Source organism: Cyprinus carpio, chromosome B16 (genome assembly GCF_018340385.1).
Source record: "Cyprinus carpio isolate SPL01 chromosome B16, ASM1834038v1, whole genome shotgun sequence".
Taxonomy (NCBI): Eukaryota; Metazoa; Chordata; class Actinopteri; order Cypriniformes; family Cyprinidae; genus Cyprinus; species Cyprinus carpio.
The window spans coordinates 9,256,402-9,276,328 of NC_056612.1; the positions used below are offsets into that span (position 1 = coordinate 9,256,402).

General features: G+C 36.7%; 1 protein-coding gene across 2 annotated transcripts in view; it reads left to right on the forward strand.

The window, feature by feature from the left end:
- LOC109054052 (nectin-2-like) overlaps positions 1 to 19,927 on the forward strand; it is a 65,109-nt gene that overhangs the window by 40,345 nt on the left and 4,837 nt on the right. The window contains exon 7 of one of the 2 annotated variants that reach the window (XM_042740560.1): positions 4,149 to 4,172. The exons of the other annotated variant lie outside the window; for it this stretch is intronic. Within the exon in view, the coding sequence (XP_042596494.1) occupies positions 4,149 to 4,172 (24 nt within the window). The remainder of the gene's footprint in view (positions 1 to 4,148; positions 4,173 to 19,927) is intronic. 2 annotated transcript variants of the gene reach the window in all.

The window sequence follows — 19,927 nt, forward strand, 5'->3', positions numbered from 1 at the left end:
TCTTCGACGAGACAAAACCAATAAAACCTATTACAAACAAGTATTTGTTGCATCCATTGGGGACATAATTACTGATTATAATGACTTGTACTGTGTTTTTACTTGTTGCGTTGTGTATCGCGCTGTGTAAACATAAAACCATGTCTGGAGAAACGACAAACAAGAAGTGCTACTCTACACTGCTCAAAACTCGCGTCTGAATCATCGGTGGCAATTTCTTTAAATGTACTTACAGGCTGTGAGTCAGAAGTGCTAAATTGTCCTTGCAAAGTTGTAACTGCCCCACTTTATAGAACAGCCTTTGAGCACAGACCCATTGTAGGCTATGCAGAACAGCAGGTTCAGGAAACAACCCTCCATAAAATGCAACAAACAGCGTCACACACTGCGGGCTAGAGAACGGCACGGCCGACAGGCCTGCAAAAACCACATGTGACGACCTCGGGCTGGACTCCACTTTGTCCACAGTGATCCGGCGACCCACAGCGCGAAGTTGATATGTTTCCTCAGCGACCAGCACGGATCAGCCCCAGGCATGACGAAGCAGATATTGTCCTCTTTTGGAAGGCCAAAGAAAGTAGTTTCGCTTTCACAACGAAACACAAAGCATCTCAACAACATGGCGACAGCGGCAACAGCGAGAATAAAAGTTACGCCTTCTTTCTTTGCGTGAACATTTGGGCGGCATTATGCAAATCTTCCCACACAGTGACATAGATATGTGGGGGCATGTTTAAATGAGTCTTTTTGGGGGGTGTGGACAAGTCTTAACTTTTATAAAGAATATCTCTTTGGATTTGAGACTTTAGTCTTTGCAACTTCACAGATATTCATTATTCACCAAGAGCTTGTAACACTCCAAAGAGAAAGGAAAAAATGAAATCGCATCATATGACCCCTTTAAATAAAATAGTCATATCACACCCTTTTGAGGTTTAAAAAAAATTCCCCCTTCTAAAAAAACAACACCACAAACCTCTATTTAACTCCCATCACATTCCTCATACATGAATGTGTGGTTAATAGCGAGTGATGAGTCTGGTCTGAAGGCTATATTTTTATTCCCTGTCATGGAGAGGGATGGTTTAGAAAAGATGAAAAAGCAAGCGGAATAAAGACCTGAGTGAAAAGTGAGGAATGCTGGTGTGATTTGGCCCTGAAGCCCTGACACTTCCGTCATCTGTAGTGTTTCCATGAATTGGACATGTGTGCGCACGCACCCGTGCTCAGTGGGAGATTGGATTGACCCGGGTTGCCCTGAGCTGTCAGGCTGTGAGGATCGTCTGGTATCCCTCGTCTCCCGTGGGCACCCGGAGGCCAAGACTTTACACACAGATAACAGATGAATAGATAGATTAGGCCCAACAGGGGTTCTTCTGGTGGCCTGCCTGACCTTATCAACTGGTTTGATTATGGATGATTGATCAGTTGGTACTGGAGAGTAATTCACGCTTGGTTTGCCGCTTTTCCGTGATGGGGTTGTTGCCACCGGTAGAAGTTCCAGTGACCTTTTACACACACTGACATTTAAGTGAAATGATTGGTTGATGGCGACACGTATTAAGAGGGGACAGAACACATAATCAATCAGCAGGAATGATGATATAGACTCGATCTGACGGGTAGCCATAGTAACACTAGTACTCAGACTCTGTAACCATTATCTGCTCTCGGCTCTTTGTCTCGCTCTCTTTGTTTCTCTTTCTGTCAGGTATGCTCCTTCAAGTTCCCACTTATGAGTCATGGTTATGATGAGATGTGCATTCAAGATCTGAAATGAGTGGATGCAGTGGCCAATTTCATGTCTCTGTCTTATTCACTTCTGGAAGGTTTTGTAGCACTTCTCAAAGACTGGAAGGTTTTGTAGCACTAGTAAAAACAAAATGAAGTAGAAATGATGCACGTCAGTTGTGTAATTTATGTTTCAAGCATATTATACAGACACACACACACACAACTGCACAGCTTACCCTTGACACATCTGACAAACTGTACCTCACAGCTACCACTTTGGGAAAAATGCTTAATTTAATAATTCTTTTAAAAGCGATTTTATGCAATAGAAATTCACTAGTATACATGATGAATATTTTGAGATTTGGATTAATTTGATTTGACATAAATTAAGTTAACTAGAATGTATAATGGTTGCCACAAAAATATGCTGAGATAATAAGAAATATTTTTTTAAATCAGCATATTAGAATGATTTCTGAAGGATCATGTGACACTGAAGACTGGAGTAATGATGCTGAAAATTCAGCTTTGCCATCACAGGAATAAATTACATTTTAAAATATATTACAATTGAAAATAGTTAATTTAGTAGTGAAACAAATCAGTTTTTAGTATAAAAAATTGCTTAACATTTTTCTCATCTGCATCTATCAAAACAAGCTTTATATATCAGAACAATCATGTGACAAATATTGCACATGAAACATCTTAACCCGCTATCCTTCAATTCTCTAATCTAGACTCTAATCTTCATGAACAGTAAAAAATTGCAAAATAAATATAGTCATCATAAGTATAGACAACAAGACCAATACCAATTTGCTTCCGCCACTATTCTTAAATCGACACACCCTTAACTCAGAAAGTCAGAGCTTCCAGAAAAACCCCACTAGCAATTACAGCATTATGGTGGCATTCCTCTCATAAACACGATCATTCTCAAACAACTAGAAGGCAGCAGTAGTCCTGGCCTTCTGCTGACATTGGGGTTGTCACAGGAAAAAAAGTAGCCTGTATGAGTGATGAAGAAGATATCCCAAAGGTGTTACATAAGTTGACCTCTGCAGAATGATTGCAGGACACAAACAGGACAGACTTGAGGGTTTATATATATACCAAAAATTGTGTATTTCTTGCTTTTTGGTGTGTAGAAGACTTGGAAATTGTCTTGTAGTCTCTCACTCATTCTACCCCCTCCCCTGAGAGACGGCCCACCTGCAAAAACAGAGTGTGAGATGAAAGGAAGACGACTGTTTGTGTTCAGTGCATTCTGAACGGACACACACACTTTTCCCTCTTCCAAAAGGCAAGCACACATTGCCACTCTTGTTTAATGATACACAAAGCACCCCTCTCATTGCACTATCCACACACTGAAACTGCATTATATTGTATATCTACAAGCAAGATTAAAGGAATGGTTAATCATTTACTCACCCTCATGTTGTTCCAAGCCTTCTTTCATAGAACACAAAAAGAATAATAAATAAATCAAGACTACGCTGGTCACTCTTTCCAATGCAATTACAGTTAATAAGGACAGAAGCTTTTATGCTTCAAAAAAGGCACCATAACTGTTATGAAAGTGGCCAACAGGTCTAGTGAGCTATATAATAGCTTCGAAGGAGTCTTTGAACCAAATCAGTCCTATTAATTTTTCTGGATAGTGTTTCAAAAACATAGCTCAATGCTTTACTACCATGGTACAATGCTTTTTTTTTGGAGAAATCAACTAGCTAGTCATGACTGTTTCCTGAAACTGTAGTAACTTGTTCCCAAATTCATTGTTCAGACCACATTGGTTGAAAAATATAGAACTGTTAATAATATCACGTAGATTGTGGAGTAATAACTTCTGCTAATTTGTTGGTTTGAGTTCAAATTAAATGGCATCTGACGAATACAGTGCTATTTTTGTTCTCTGTTGTTTTACTTTATTTACATGTTTGATTAAATCGCGGATTCCCTCTTACATCATACTCCACTTTTCCTTTAGGTTACTAGAGCACGTTCACAAAAAAGCACTTTAATTCTCTTGACAAAATAAATGATGTAGAATTACATTTGGATATACAGTATGAGGAAAGAAAGATATAGATTTTACTGTTAGCTTGCTTATTTTGAGAAAGAATATGATCTATAAGCTATGCTGTATTTCCGAACTTTGTGATGCAGTTTGCAAATGTTTGGTGGAGTTATGGTTTCGGGAAACACTGGAGCATTGGACTGCTAACCACAGATCTTGTGACCGTATTTGTCTAGCAGTGCTTTTGGGAAATGCATCACAGAGTGTTTTTATGACTGATTAATTTAGAAGAATGATTTCATGATACTTTTTATAGTCCCTTTGTGGCCTTTTTGAAGCTTAAAATGTTGCTTAAAAGTTAAAATGTCTCCATTCTGGTCCACAGAGGAAATTAAGGAACAACATAAGGGTGAGTACAGTAAAAAATTTCATTTTTGGGTGAACTATCACTTTAACGATTTACTCTTTTTCCTCTCCTCGTTTTCTCTTCCTGTTCTTATATCACTGTCGGTCTACAGCTCCTCCCATTTCTCACTCATCCCTCTCTTTCTTTCATTTTGGGAGGTTGTGTATAGTGATGAAGTGATGTGGATGAATGAGTGTGGGATGCTTTGAAATAATCCATCTGACAACCCAGTAGAGCGCGCTTACCCTTCTCTCTTCCCTCGTCTTGGTCATTTCTGCAGCTTCAGTGCTGCTCACTTCCGCCTGACTGGCTCAAACACTCCGTCCAACCATTCCACAGCATCCACCGTTATCCTCCACGCTAAACAACTAGTCCAGACATACATTCCACTGCTCAATATCGCATCAAAACCATCCACTGCACTGAACACTTCAGCATCCAGACATGAGGAGGACAATGCATCACAATATCAAAGACAGGGTTAGTCATTTTAGCGTAGCACGCCACTATTTTTTGCCATTGAACTCGTACTCTTCATGTTAAAAGGAATAGTTCATCCAGAAATCAACATTCATTATTTACACACCGTCATGTCCATTCCAAACCCACATGCTGTTATTTTTCATATGGAACACCAAAGATTCACACTCTTTTCCATGCAAAATGCCTTGAACTACACTGATACCTAAATGATATCTCATCAGCCTGTGCATTGTTCATATCTTCTGTTCCTGGATCCGTTTAGAAATATATCAGGGTTATCCTTGAACTGCATTAGACTGCAGTGCATGAAATGAATGGCTATTTTGATCAGAGCAGAATTTCATTATTATATTTTGTGTTAGGAACATAAATAGGTTAATAAGATGCAATCGACTGAGAATCCAGATGTCAATATTCAATAAGCAGATTAATTACCTTCTAGAACTATTCTGTACTTACAAGACTGAATCAGTGATTTTCGTTCATCAGATAATTTGCATTCACGTTAAATTACAGTGCTGTGGTAACTGGTTACATTATCCTCAAAAGGTCACATTCATTAAAAGTCGACTTTTGTTATTTAAAACATTTGAATTAAACGGGTCCATCAGGTTTAAACATTCATGCCACCTTCAGAGAATCCAAAAGATGGTGTTTAAAATGCAGGTTGTTTACTTTAAACAGTCTACACTTCAACAGCAGTTATTTACAGCTTGTTTCCACCACACCACAATGGGTCTGCAATGACATGCTGCACAGCACTCTGCGTATCTATTCCACAGCACAGTACTCAGAAACATCTTGTCACCCTTCATTGCTCACACACACAATCGACTGCATGAGCCATATTCATGGATATGATTGTAATGGACGACACTTCAGCCGATCTGCTTCCCTGCAGAGTCAATTCCACAGCCCTTGTGGTGTGTATATGGACCACACATCAAATGAAGCACTGATGGCTGATTACAAAAAATGTGATAGGCCGGTAATGACGAGCTACCCTGCACAATCTGTGTGATTGGGAGTTTTTATGTGCGCTGTGTATGTGTTAAAGAGATAGTTCACCCAAAAATGTTGATTCTTTCATCATTTATTCACCCTTATGTTGCTGCAAACTTTTGCAACTTTGTTTTTTTCTCCAACCTGCAATGGAAACTATGGACTACCAAGCCCTGGCACTGACAAAAAACTATTAAAGGAATAATTGACCCAAAAATGAAAATTCTGTCTTCATTTATTCACCCTCATGTCATTCCAAATCTTTTGTGGATATTTAAAAAAATGTTTTAGTGTTTTTTTGTCCATACAGGTTTGGAATAACATGAGGTTGAGTAAATGATAACACAATATTCATATTTAGGTGAACTATCCCTTTAAATAGTCATGTTTTTTATTAAGCAGGTTGAGCTGGAGGGGAAATTCAGTAACACTTGACCTGTCACAGAGTCACAGAGCAAAATATGAGGGGAACGTGGGGGAGAAAGAGAGAGACACCGAGACGGAGAGAACCAGGGGTCTGTGGTGGGGCGAAGCCAGATGAAATGTGAAGGGGAAAGCAGCTGGGAAGGCCAGCGGGCAGAGAGATGACACTGCTCCCCCCTCTCTTATTCCTCTCTTGCTCTCCTTCTCTCCTCTCTTGTCCTTCATTGCCTAGCCTTTTGGCTCTTGCTCTCTCTCAGATGCCCCTGTCCTCGTCTCATTTCTGCAGCTGGAAAGGGCAGAGTTATACCGCTCTACACACACAAACGCTCCTGCTGCATTTGTGGAGCTGTGACATGCCAGCAACCCTGCGTGATCACAAAGCCAAACTGCCGTGCTCTAATGTGTGCTTGTGTGATTGCGGGTACGATTGTGCACTCATTGATGGGTAAGGTACATGTAGTGTCAGCCTCAGATGGCACACTCACGACTGCCCACAGCACGTTCAGTGACCGTCCAGTCAGACTGCCTGACAACAAAGTAGCTACAGTATTATCAGTCCACCAGCAAACAAAACTGTTTTAATGTACTGTGTTACTATGAGCCCTTGTGGGAAGAACTTATCAACTGAATGTATTGGTTAGTCGATTGTGTGTGTGTGTGTGTGTATGTGTGTGTGTGTGTGTATTATATCGATTTTTTTTTATGATTTTGAAAAGTTTCTTATGCTCAACAAGGCTGCATTTATTTGTAAAAAGAGTTATATTTTGAAATATTATTACAATTTAAAATAATCATTTTCTATTTTATAAAATGTAATTTATTCCTGTGATGTCAAACCTGAATATTCATGAACCATTACTCCAGTCTTCTGTGTCACACGATCCTTCAGATTCATTTTAATATGCTGATTTGGTGCTCAAGAAACAAGTATTATTATTATCAATGTTGAAGTCAGTTGCACTGCTTAATATTTTTTGTGGTAACCACAATGCATTTTTTCAGGATCAGCATTTTTGTGAATTTTTTTTTCTTACACTATAAAAAAATTGTCACTTTTGATCAATTAAATGTGTCTAGACGATAGATAGATAGATAGATATTTACATTACCTTTGACACTAAAAAACACTAATAATTTAATAAATAAAATACATTCACTGTTAAATGTAACAAATCTCACAATTAATATTCATTTAATATCCATATACACTGTTATGTTGTGATGCATAGATGTATTTAAAACTATTAAAACTATTGGATATCATTTTAGTGCATTATTTGTTTTGTTGTTAGAAATATGCTAATTTAACAACCATAACATGAAAATAATATTCAGCTTATCAGTATGTTAGTAAGTGACAGTTTTTGATGTGTATGAAGGGACAGTGCTTGCTCTATCTAACTGTGGTCATGGCCAGAGCATTTCAGACTGAGATCCCCCAGAATGCCCTGCAGCCCAAACAGAGCAGGGTGTCCTGCGACATGCAGTATTTCAGAAATAACTCCTCATCAGGCTTGACGGCCGCTCGCTTACTTATTTATTCAGCAGGACTTCTAGAGCTTCAAATAAACACACTCTCGCAACCGGAGCTGAGCTCAATCGCACAAACGTCAATCTGGATCAACGGGCCGCCCAGAAACAGTCATGCACACTCCTTCTCACAGTTCAGTCTCCTGTCAGCGGTTTGCAGACGCACTGGACGCTGGATAAATGTCTTGTTTAGAGTTGTTCCAGTTTTTATAGGGCACATCTAGCCATAGCTTCCGGACCATTTGAGCTGCTAACCCATTTCTTTATGGATATTAAAAGATAAGGCTTGTATGTGCTGTAGGGGGTCTAAAAATCTGACCTTTCTGTTAAAGCTTGAGCCTCAGGACAGGAAATACCGGATTGTATGCTTTGTATAAACTGGATGGGGTGGGTAGTCACTTTTAGTTTCGGTAGTCAGACATTTCGGCCTTTTGGTTATGAGAAATGTAGCACATTTCTTTCAATTCTTTTCCAGAAACAGATAAAGATAAGATTCATTCATGGACAGTTTATCATCATTTGGTCACCTTTCATCCATTATGGCCTAGATGGTTATCAGAGCTCACCTGTAGTGCCACGTTCCTGCCTCTGGCTATTGATTTTGCAAAAAGTCACATGACCAGGTAGCTGGCAGCAGGTGTGGCGAAACTATTATGGCTTTTCTCATTCCTCTCAAATTATTTTGGTGCTGAGGCACAGACCAGTGTGGTTGTTTGTAGGCCAGTCCGAGAAACATTAGTCATTAGGCCCATAGCTGCTATGGACCTGACATTTCCAAAAATGACTAGTGCCAGCCAAACCTAATGCAGTTTAACCTTAAATAAACATATAGGCTATTTGTTCAACGCTGACATGCCATATCGACTCAGTGTTGTGAATGCCTTAATGGGCTACATAATCATCTATGACAACTCTGACAGCGTTTTCTGACAAGAGCTGGGGGAGAACATACTTTGGCGTGTTCACCAAAACACATCATAATCTCTTTCATTGCTGTCATATTCATAAAAAAATGCATGCAACTTAAACAAGAAAAGTGTTTTGTTGACCTTGTGTTATTTTAGATATCATTCAGCTTTTTTAAAATGGCCATCATAACTGATTATTTTTTTTAAATCGGTATTATTTTTTTAAATCTAAAAACCGTCAATACCTCACACAAATTTATCTGTTTAAAATTTTAATTGTTTTGAGTATTAATTACAAATTTTTGAACAATTCAACGAATCAAAGATATGTACATCTGGAGTGTATTTGGAAAGATCCAAATTTTCTTTGTTGAACCTACATTTGTTGAAATAAAATAATAAAATAAGATAAATATATATTATATTATTATTTAAATATGTGTGGCACACAACAAAACCAGTCTTTAAGTGTCATTTTTTCAAAATTCATATTTATAAATAATCTGAAAGCTGTATAAATAAGCTTTCCATTGATTAATGGTTTATTAGGATCGGACAATATTTGGCTGAGATACAACTATATGAAAATCTGGAATCTGAGGGTGCAAAAAAATCTAAATACTGAAAAAATCACCGTTAAAATTGTCCAAATGAAGTTCTTAGCAATGCATATTACTAATCAAAAATTAAGTTTTAATATATTTACAGTAGGAAATTTACAAAATATCTTCATAGAACATGATCTTTACTTAATATCCTAATGATTTTTGGCATAAAAGAAAAAAACGATAATTTTGATGCAATGTTTTTTTTTTTTTTTTTTGGCTATTGCTAAAAATTTACCCCAGTGACTTTAGACTGGTTTTGTGGTCCAGGGTCACATATATAAATTCTATCTATCTATCTATCTATCTATCTATCTATCTATCTATCTATCTATCTATCTATCTATCTATCTATCTATCTATCTATATATATGTGTGTGTAAATTTTTTTATAATTTATAAATTATTTATAATTTATAATTTCTTTATTCATTTATTACAAAAATATATAAAAAAATGTAATTACAGAAGAAAACAATAATGTTTCTGTTAGACAGACAGACAGACAGACAGACAGACAGATAGGTAGATAGATAGATAGATAGATAGATAGATAGATAGATAGATAGATAGATAGATAGATAGACAGTTTTTAAAATACATACACCTATAATATACCTTTAGTTATTTTATATAAATCCTATAGTATTTTATATTCTATATTTTTATATTCTTTTTTGTAAAAGTTTTTCACACACAAAAATACCTATTATTTATAGTTTTAAAAAAAGTGAATCATTACAAAAATGTCCATATTCATTGTATAAATGATAATATGTCAATAATACCTAGAATTAAAGTGAGCCCATTTCTTGTGATACCAATAGATGTGTTCTCATCAATGTTGATGGCTCAGATACCAGCCCAGCACACACTTTTAAATATCGCAAATCAACAGCTCTGTTCACATGCCTCAGTAAATGCCACTGATTTGTCTCGGTATATTAGATAAAGGGAGAGTTTGAGGGAGGGAAATGAACTCTTCATGAACTAGACAGACATATTTATTCAGTGTTTGTCTGAGTGTCAGTGCACTCATGACAGACTTCAGTCACATGCATCTCATCGCTATTTCTTTACTTAACACTGCATATTGATCCGCTGTCACTTGAGAAAGGGTTGCCATGACACTGCACTGTCAGATTCACCCTCCGTCTCCATAGCAGCTGTGACAGAAGGGTACAGTGGGGTGTGATGGTCAGATGCACAGCTTCTCATGTATGTGCATGCAAACAGAGAGTCTGCAATATTTAGCTGATTTATGAAATGTCAGGGCCTTTAACACACAACTTTTATCGGCATAGTGGTCTCGTTAAATTTTATGAAGAGCAGATCTTTATGACACTAGATCAGCTTTTGATTTATGTTTTTATTTATTGAGGTTGTGGTGGTATTTGTTTCGGAGAGAGAGAGTGACCATTAAAAATGGGACGTGTTAAAAGACACTGATGAAATCATGCTTGAATCCAGAGTAAATTTGGCTCCTGCAATGAAAACATCAAATGAATCAGATCAAATGATTGCTTAATTAAATTCATCAAAATTGATGTGCTGCATTCAGAGCGAGCTGGAAGTTTAACTCTTGCTCGGCTGTCTAGCAGGAGTCATATCATTCAGAAACACATTTAGAAACAGTTCAGCAGGCACAAAAGACAAGACTAGTGCATTGTATGTGCAAACAAATTGCAGAAAATCAGCATCAGCCATTTCTCCTGTAGAACTGGACTGGATTGACAGTTCAAGAACAAAAAAAAGCAGAACAGATTGTACGCTATACAATGGGCACAGTGTGTAAAGACTAAAATGAGATGGCATGGGACTCTAAATACCATATTTGACTGACAGTTTACAGGTTGCACAAATAGACTACAAAACAGACATACACAGTCATTCAAAAGTTTGGTACCAGTATGATTTTTAATTTTTTAAAAGAGTTTTCTATTTGATCAAAAATTCAGAATTTTTTTTTAAATATTATTGCAATTCAAAATAACAGTGTTCTATTTTAATATACTTTAAAATATCATTTATTCCTGTGAAGCAAAGCTGAATTTTTTCAGCATCATTACTCCAGTCTTCAGTGTCACACAATCCTTCAGAAATCATTCTAATATGCTGATTTATAATCAATGTTGGAAACAGTTGTGCTGCTTAATATTAATATTAAGAATATAAAAAAACAATTTTAGAAATTACAATAATATTTCACAATAGTACTGTTTTTTTATCAAATAAATAAAGCCTTGATGAGCAATGTTACATTTTTACATAAAGTATCGTAATCAATATTTTCCAAAATGTTTTTACATTTACTTTTTATGATTTTCTTTTACAATTATCATGAATTAGTAATTCATAAATACCACTATGTTTGGGCAGTCGCACCACATGACATTTTACAACCTGAACCTTGTCATTACCAGGTCAAATTATTTGATACTTTAGGAGACCTATCAACCTTGACACAGAGGGTTCTTCTCTATAATAGATTTAAGTTTTTCATTTTGGCTGCACTGCATGGCTTTGATTTGCAAAAGTTTTTTCTAAACAAAGCAGTTTCGTTTTTTTAAAAAAAAAATTAAATATCATTTTAATAAAAAAAGTTAAAAATTCAAAATTAATTTCAATTCAAAATTTAAAAACATATTCATCACAGAAGAGGTTTACTGAAACCACTGTATATAAGAATTGCATTTTAATGCATTTCTGAATAAATTAATAGATAAAAGTGAGCATCAAGTCACTGACCCAAATAATAATACAAGCAAAAAATACATTCAGTGCACACAAAGAGTCATCTACACCCTTTGCATAATACATGTGTGGAAAAAATCGACTGAGGGTTTGTTGTGGCTCTTCAAAAACAGGCAGACACTGGTCTTGGCTTGTGTCTGTAACAGGCTTTCAGTAGTCTGCTGTCCTGCTCTGTCTTGGTGGTCTGATAAGTGATGACGACGGCAGTCATGTAAGCTACAAATATAAGCTGCACACTTTCTCACTGTCTCACACACAGATATTATACAGCAGTGTGTTTACTGGGGCCAGGCCAATAGCTAGATGAGCAATAATTTCAAATAATGAGCGAGAGAGAGAAAGAGCATAGCATTAATCAATGCGGTATAGACTTTGCACAAAAAAAAAAAAAAAAAATGACACCCACCCGCCCTGGAGCATCCACGGCAGAAAAGGACAACATGGATGTCTGTAATGATCATTACTGTCCTCCTTTCTCTCTCTCTCTCTCTCTTTTCCTCACTTTTGCTCTTTCTCTCTCCCAGCTCATTGTTATTTTTATAGCAGATAATGGAGTGGGTGTTGTGGCACAGGACAAAGCCACAGATTCCCTTGTTAGGTCGCAATAACTCAGTCACATTAAAGACTTTTTATCGGGTGTGTAATTAAAGGTTTTGGGCTGTTCATATACGGATTCTGGAAAACAGCACATGGACTTTGGTTTGGGCTAAAAGATGCTTTTTGTCCTTCCAATGCTGGTAGAATCTCAGATATTCAGGGATGTGTGGGGTGTGCGGTTGTTGGCTTTGGGATGCTTCGAATATCTGGGTTGTGTAGGGGTGTGTTCGCTCTGTGTTGGGGCGAGTTTGGAATGTGGCTATGGACTGTGGCGGGGGAACACAGCAATTATGACTGTAGCAAGCATGAATGCTCACTAATGAAGCTGAATAACTCCCAGCTAACGAACAGGTAAACAAATACACACACATCAGTGAACACACGCGCTCACCCAGCGATCGGGCCCCTGTGGCTGTATGCGGCAGTGTAATTGGGGTAATGGCCTAGTAATCAGGAACTGGTTGGTTCAGTCGCGAGGCTGTTTAGGCCACGTGCAGGCGCCTTAAACCATGGCGCTCTAATACATCTGCATCTCTAAACACGAGCGATCGCAGCACTATTGCCCAGCAGCGACTGCTAAATGCTAATACATGGAAATCTTAATGAGTGTGCTTGGATAAATGACTTCCTGTGCATGTGTGCGAATATGTGTAATACAGATAGAGGTTAGAAAGGTTAACACACTGTCTGCCCTCGGCAGTAACACATTAACTTTGAGTTGGGAACTGGAAAATCTTTGTGGGAAACTGTCATTCTTTCACTGTTGCTCACTTTTTTTAATTCAGTCACACTTCTTTAAATGTAAACTGCAGGTTCCTGTACAGCTTTGTGTAGTATATGTGCACAAACTCAAAAGCTAAGATGCAAAACCGATTTTATAAACAAAGAGAAAGTTTAGGATTTTGAAAAATGTAAAACAAGAAAACATTATGATGTAAAATGAACACCTTTACGATTCTGCACGATTCGAGGTCACTAATAAAAATGTTTTTATTTATTATTAAAAAAGATATAATATTAATATTATAATTTTAAATGAACATATATAAGGCATATATATATGAATTTCAAATTTTATATGTACATTTTAACAGTTATTTAATATTTATTTTTAAAGCATTTTTTATCTTTTTTTTCATCAAATGTTAAGCCTTCTAAATAAAAAAATGTGGATAATTAGGGTGAAAATAATGTATGTACATGATTAGTACTGTACTGAAGTGCTGATCCAATGAGTCACAAAGTGACAGTTCACTTAAACGCTTTTAAGCTGGCTTCAGGCCATTTTTATTGTTAAGCTTTGACTTAATATCATTTTTAACAAGGAAATTGAATTAAATGAGAAAAATACAAAAAAGAAGCATTTTCACTTTAGAGCTCTCAGACTTTTGGACCCTACTTAAGAGGTATAGTAAAATTAATTGTGTTCTCATAATGGACAAAACAGAAATGACTGACGAGCCTGGCTTGTTGACCAAAAATAGACAATTTAGAGGCTCAAGCCAGTAGGAAGCAGTTGGATTGGAAGAGACAGTAGGAAAGCAGTTGGACTTGAAAAAAAAATGCTGAGATATAGTGAGACATAATAAACTTTATATACCTTTAGAAAGTACTGGAGAGATGATGAAGATGCTTCTCCCAGAAGTCTTAATGATTGAGAGAAGCAGAAGGGAAAGTGCACGTGGTTGCCCTTTCATGCTTGATGAGCTCCATATGTCTGACTGTGGGTGTTTATGGGAGAGAGAAGGTTTGAGACATCACACATTTAAATATAATCCTGATGACTGAGAGAATACAGGGGAAAGCAGAAAGTGTGGTGTTTCCTCAACACTTAATTAACAGCATATATGTGGTTGTGTGCATTTAGGAGAAATGGATAGGAATGTATGCAAGATCACAAGTTTAAAAATAATCTTGATGACTATAAGGGCACTGGTGAGAGTCATTTTTAACACTTGACAGCAATGTGTGTGTGTTTACTTAGCTATACTTTAGGGACAAATTTGTCCTCAGAAGTGAGCTAAATGTGACAAAACATCCCCTTGAGGACAGCTGTGGTCGTCCTCAATTGCAAAAATTATTCATACATAAAATAATATTAAGTCCACAGGAAATCAGTACTAGTACCCTATTTATTTACAAATGACTTTGTTGAATATCCTGATTCACTCATAGGCATGTCACATGATTACAGCATGATTTACAAATGTGTTATAGACACCGTTTTGAATTATACATGAATAAAAATGAGATTGAGAGAAAGACTGTATAAAGATCCTACATCATGTAATTTTCACAATTCGCAGCTTTCTTAACTGTTTAATGGTGTTTTTGCCTACTGAAAGTGTTTTGGAAATATATTTCTTCAGCTGAACAACTGGCTTGTTGTTACTGAACTATAGTAGGCCTACATCTCACCCCTCACTGCATAGTTTTAATTCCTGTCAAAAATTATACATGGTGCTAAATATAACTAAAATACAACCATAAACAATACATTACTATTAAGTAACTTACATTTTAGACACAATATTGTGGGTTACTTTGTCTTTTTTTGCTCCAACAATTACAGTTCCATACAAAGCCTGTTGCGTGTCCGAGCAACACACTTTAGTGACGTTCGGAATCAGTTGACTGAATGATTCAATGACTCACTCAGTGAATCACTTAATTCGTTCCTGAATGAATCTGTTCCTGATTTCTGAACCGCATTTTAGCACATTAAGCCGCGGTCACACTAGACTTCGAGCATGCGAAATTCCTTGTGTCCTATGTTAACCAAGTAAACATGTTTGTGTGCTAGGCCAAAAAAGAGTGAATGATTGGATGTAGCTTCTGACAAAATCAGTATTTGTCAGAAACACAGTTGGAAATATTGAAAAATCAGGAGCTGTGGGTGTTGAGGGAGCAGTGACCTTGGAGATGGGGATTCGGCCTCCTCCTGTGGCTACTGTCTACTGCCTTAATGCGCAGTGGCAGAAACCTCACTGCCTCCCCGGAGAGATGCACACATACTCATGCACAGACTCAGTGTCGCTGACATCAGTTTAATCCTCAGACAGTTTAAATGCATGGGCTTAGTCTAGGCCTTAGCTGTGATTAGTGCTGGGCAGAGTGTGATGAATGAGACTGCTGAAGGTACATACACACGCACACACACACTTGTGCCGCATTGTTATCATGAAGAGTGATGGGGTGAGTCAAACTGCATTGCATATATGCGGCATATTACAGTGCTCGATGCAGCTCGAGTGAAATGAATGGTGACCACTTGTGAACAACATGTCCGTTCAAAGTCAGATGTAGAGAATGCACAAGATAAACCTGCTGACATGATGATAACCAGAAACACAGATGCCAGCCTGTAAATGTTTGAGGAAAAAAATTGTAGGTAAAAAAAAAGGTTACCTGTCAGGATGTTCTGCAACTTTAGATAGCATATTTTCTGTGGCAAAACTAGCTCACTAAGGTCTAATCGTAACCTTAGAAGTATGCAAATATGTTACCTTGAGACGCAGATATTTAAAGTGACATTGATACAATATTTAATTTTTATTCAAACCATCATCTTGGTTGAGACTGATATTTCAATGTTTAAAGTATATTGGATCAGCATTGAAATTTTGATGAAACCGACAGCACACATGGGTGAAGACTGTGACACTGAACTGTTAATTTGTAGCTGACAACCACGAGATCATGCAAGCATCCATGTACAACGCTAGTGGCTGTTCCCCAGTCAGTGAGCTTAGTAGAAATAGTCACTGAAAACACCTAAGTTCAGTTATTCTACAAGTTGAACTGGGAACAATTGTTACATGCTATGTGGTTTAAATAAGAAACAAATTAGATTGTTTCCATCTTCATGCAGAGCCCAGTCTCGACAAAACTGCCTGGAAGTTTCTACAGTTCCTGAAGGCCTTAATTAGACCCTTCGTTTGTGATTAATTTAAACTGGACATAAAATAAACTCAAAAGTAAATCGAATACAATACAACACACCCACAACACAACCATTCAAAATATAAAATTTTAAAAATAGAAAATTTATGTGTTATTGAAGCTTTATTAATTTTAGAGGGCATTTACACGACTAATAATTTAACAATTGAAAACTTTTTATGTATTTTGTCCAGTCATTTACACGACAACAGCATTTTGGGGGCCTGAACCTTTGAAAAAGTGTTTCAAAGTGCATATTTTTGAAAACAGTACTGTTATTGTCTCTATGTAAACTACAAAAACGCAAATTTGTTAAACAGTGATGTTATGCGCGTGCATATTAAATGATCAGCCTGTAGAAATGTGCAAAGGTGCCTGGTGTTTCTTTACAAAGTGACATTGCCAGCTACTGGCCTGGCATGCATAATACAGCGTTTTTTGTCGTATTCACAGATCTGTGATCGTTTGACGATGTTGTCGTCTGTATGCATTTTTCCCCCCATTTTTTAGTACATTTTTGTCGTGTAATCATGCCCTTATGTACATTTAATAAACAGACTTCAATGATACTACATCCATAGTTCTAATTTTGTGCTCAGCAAATTTAAAATATTGTTTTTAACATTTTAACATTCCTGTCTCTGACTGTTCTGTACTACAGTTGAACTGACTTGCTCTTAAGTATCATCATTCATATGTTGATGTTGCATTTAAATGTATCTGAAATGTTAATGTTGTTTCAACACTAAAGGGATCCCTGATAGCAGACATACATCTGCAAGACGTATTTATTAGAGTTTTTGCTCATCTGGAATACGTCTATAGAACGTTTCCTATCAGATGTCATATAGAAACTTAGAAAATGTCTATAAGATGCCAGTTTTACATACATTCTAAATCAGAAACATCTTAAATACGTCTATCAGATGTGTGTACACACAGCAGATGCTTTCCAGATGAAGCAAAGTTTAACAGACATCTTGCAGACGAGCGTAAGCTATCTGGGATAGTTCATCCAAAAATGAAAATTCTGTCATCATTTACTCACCCTCAAGTTGATCTGAACCTGAAAGAGTTTCTTTCTTATGTTTAGCACAAAAAAAATATTTTGAAGAGTGTGGGTAACCAAACAGTTAAAGTCAATGGCTACTGTCAACTGTTTGGTTACCAACATTCTTCAAAATATCTTCAACAAAAGAAAGAAACGCTTATAGGCTTGGAACAACTTAAGCGTGAGTAGATGATAGAATTTTCATTTTTGGGTGAACTATCCCTTTAACTCAGATTGCAACATTGATTTAACTGTTAATATTTTAATTGCATTTTCAATGTTGCATCAACAAAAGTGATTTAGAATGAACATGGCTGTGTTGAAATATAATATCTCATTGTAACATCGCTTCAACAATATTACCATTGATTATTTTTTTTAATTTTATATGTTAGCATTGATGAATCAGCAGCAGTGAGGTAGAATCAACATCACAGCATAATGTTGATTTTAAGACATTTTTTGGTTGAAATGTCAGTGTTGATAGATTCAACTGATGTAAAAGCAACATTACAGTGTACCATTGTTTCAATGATATTACCAGTGTTTTTGCTTAAAGGTCTTTGCACACTGAGTCCAAAATTCTCCTCCAAAATGTTTGCATGTTAAAAAATAAATACGACGTCACGTTGTGTCAATCATGTTTGCACACTGCCTCCTAAGCTTTCATCCGCCAAAAAAAAATCAGGTTCGATTTTCTGTATTTTCGCATTTGTAGCAAGCATTTTGATAGGAAAGGATGATGAATACGAAAAACCGCATATGAAAATTTCTGACACAGTGTGCAAGGACCTTAAATTTCAACATTGTTTCAACATTAAATTAGGGTGCAAAATTCATGTTAAACCATATCACTTTGTAATTTGGTTCAATGATATTAGCCTATCTTGTTTTTTTGTTTTTTTTTCTGAAATTTCTATATTGTTGCCTTTAAAGTTAACTGAATGTACAGTTTGCCAGCTGCATTATATACTCTGTAATCTGTATTGCATAAAGTGCTATATAAATAAACGTGATTATCTACTTGCACGCTAAACGAAAAATAATGTTAGACTATCACATCATACTTTTTTAGTTGTTAAAAAGTGCTTTCCCCCTCCGGATCATGTTTTATCTAGGGCACAAAGTTGGTCAGGACCACCACTGGAACCACTTAAAAAAAAATAAAAAAGGTTTAAAAAGTAGGTGCATCACAGCCCTGATAATAACACATTCATTCTCATTTGTTTACCTCCGGCTGCTTTTGGGGCATTACATGAGCTTCAGAGGTTGGATTCATCATGTATGCTGGTTTATATGTCAGAACTTGTGTTTGAACATTTGAGTTTCCAGTGTCAGATATGTCATCATCTTTCTTTGATCTGTCTCTCTCTTATTGTTATTCACCGAGATGCGATGTCTCATGGGAAATGTTCTCTGATGTCAAATTCCACTCAGTCAGAATAGATGCTGATAATCTAACTCCCTTAAGCGTGGATATGGCTTGGCTTCCTTTCTGCACACACACACAAACACACAAACACACACACACACACACACATTTGGTATATTTCTGGTCCTACGTTGACAGAGCATCATGTCTACAGCCATAATCCCCCATGTCTTTTCACATTGATACATCCATAATTCAAGTTAAATTGTTTATTCAACAAATTAATCCCATCAACCTGCCACTTTAGACACACCGTGTGAAATAGGATTGTCTCTAGAGATGGGTCATGTGACCCGATGCTAATCACTATAACTGAATTACTGCATACTGTGGTTTACTGAGCCCAAGAGCTTTCAAAATGCTTTTAGTGTTAGTTACTCTGAACTATGAGCCAAGGCCATGGGAAAGATAAACAAAACTACAAACTTTTATCTCTAATCTGGTTTTGACAAGCAGTAGAGGAAAATTTTATTGAGTGAAACTACATTAATTTCAAAGAGCACATTGGATGGAAGTTTGGAAACCAGGGCAATGTTTAAATTAAATCAACGAATATTAAATATATGAAACAATATAAATAAATCACTTAAAATTAAACATGCAGATTTGTACTGAAATTAATGTAAGTACATGATGACAGATATTTTTAATTTTTGGTGAACTATCTCTTTAATGACCAACTTGGTCACTGTGACTGTGAAGTTAATGCACTGCAATATCTGTGTCTACCTGTTTATGTGGCAGTAAACAGCCTCACATGGATGTTCTTTCTGAGACTCTAAGCTGCAGACTGGAGTTTATAAACAGCGATGTCACATTGATGATTGATTGAGTTTTTTCCCTGCTTTCTTGCGCCATTGCTCCACACACACGCATACGCACTTACACTCATATTCTTCCCTCATTCTGCCTCTGTCTGCAGTGACCTTCACTTCCTCTACACCTCATATTCTCTCTCCATCTCTTTCTGTGTTTGTGGTATACTGCTAAAGGCTTTTTCTCCAATGAATCAACTGTCTCCCTGATTGGGT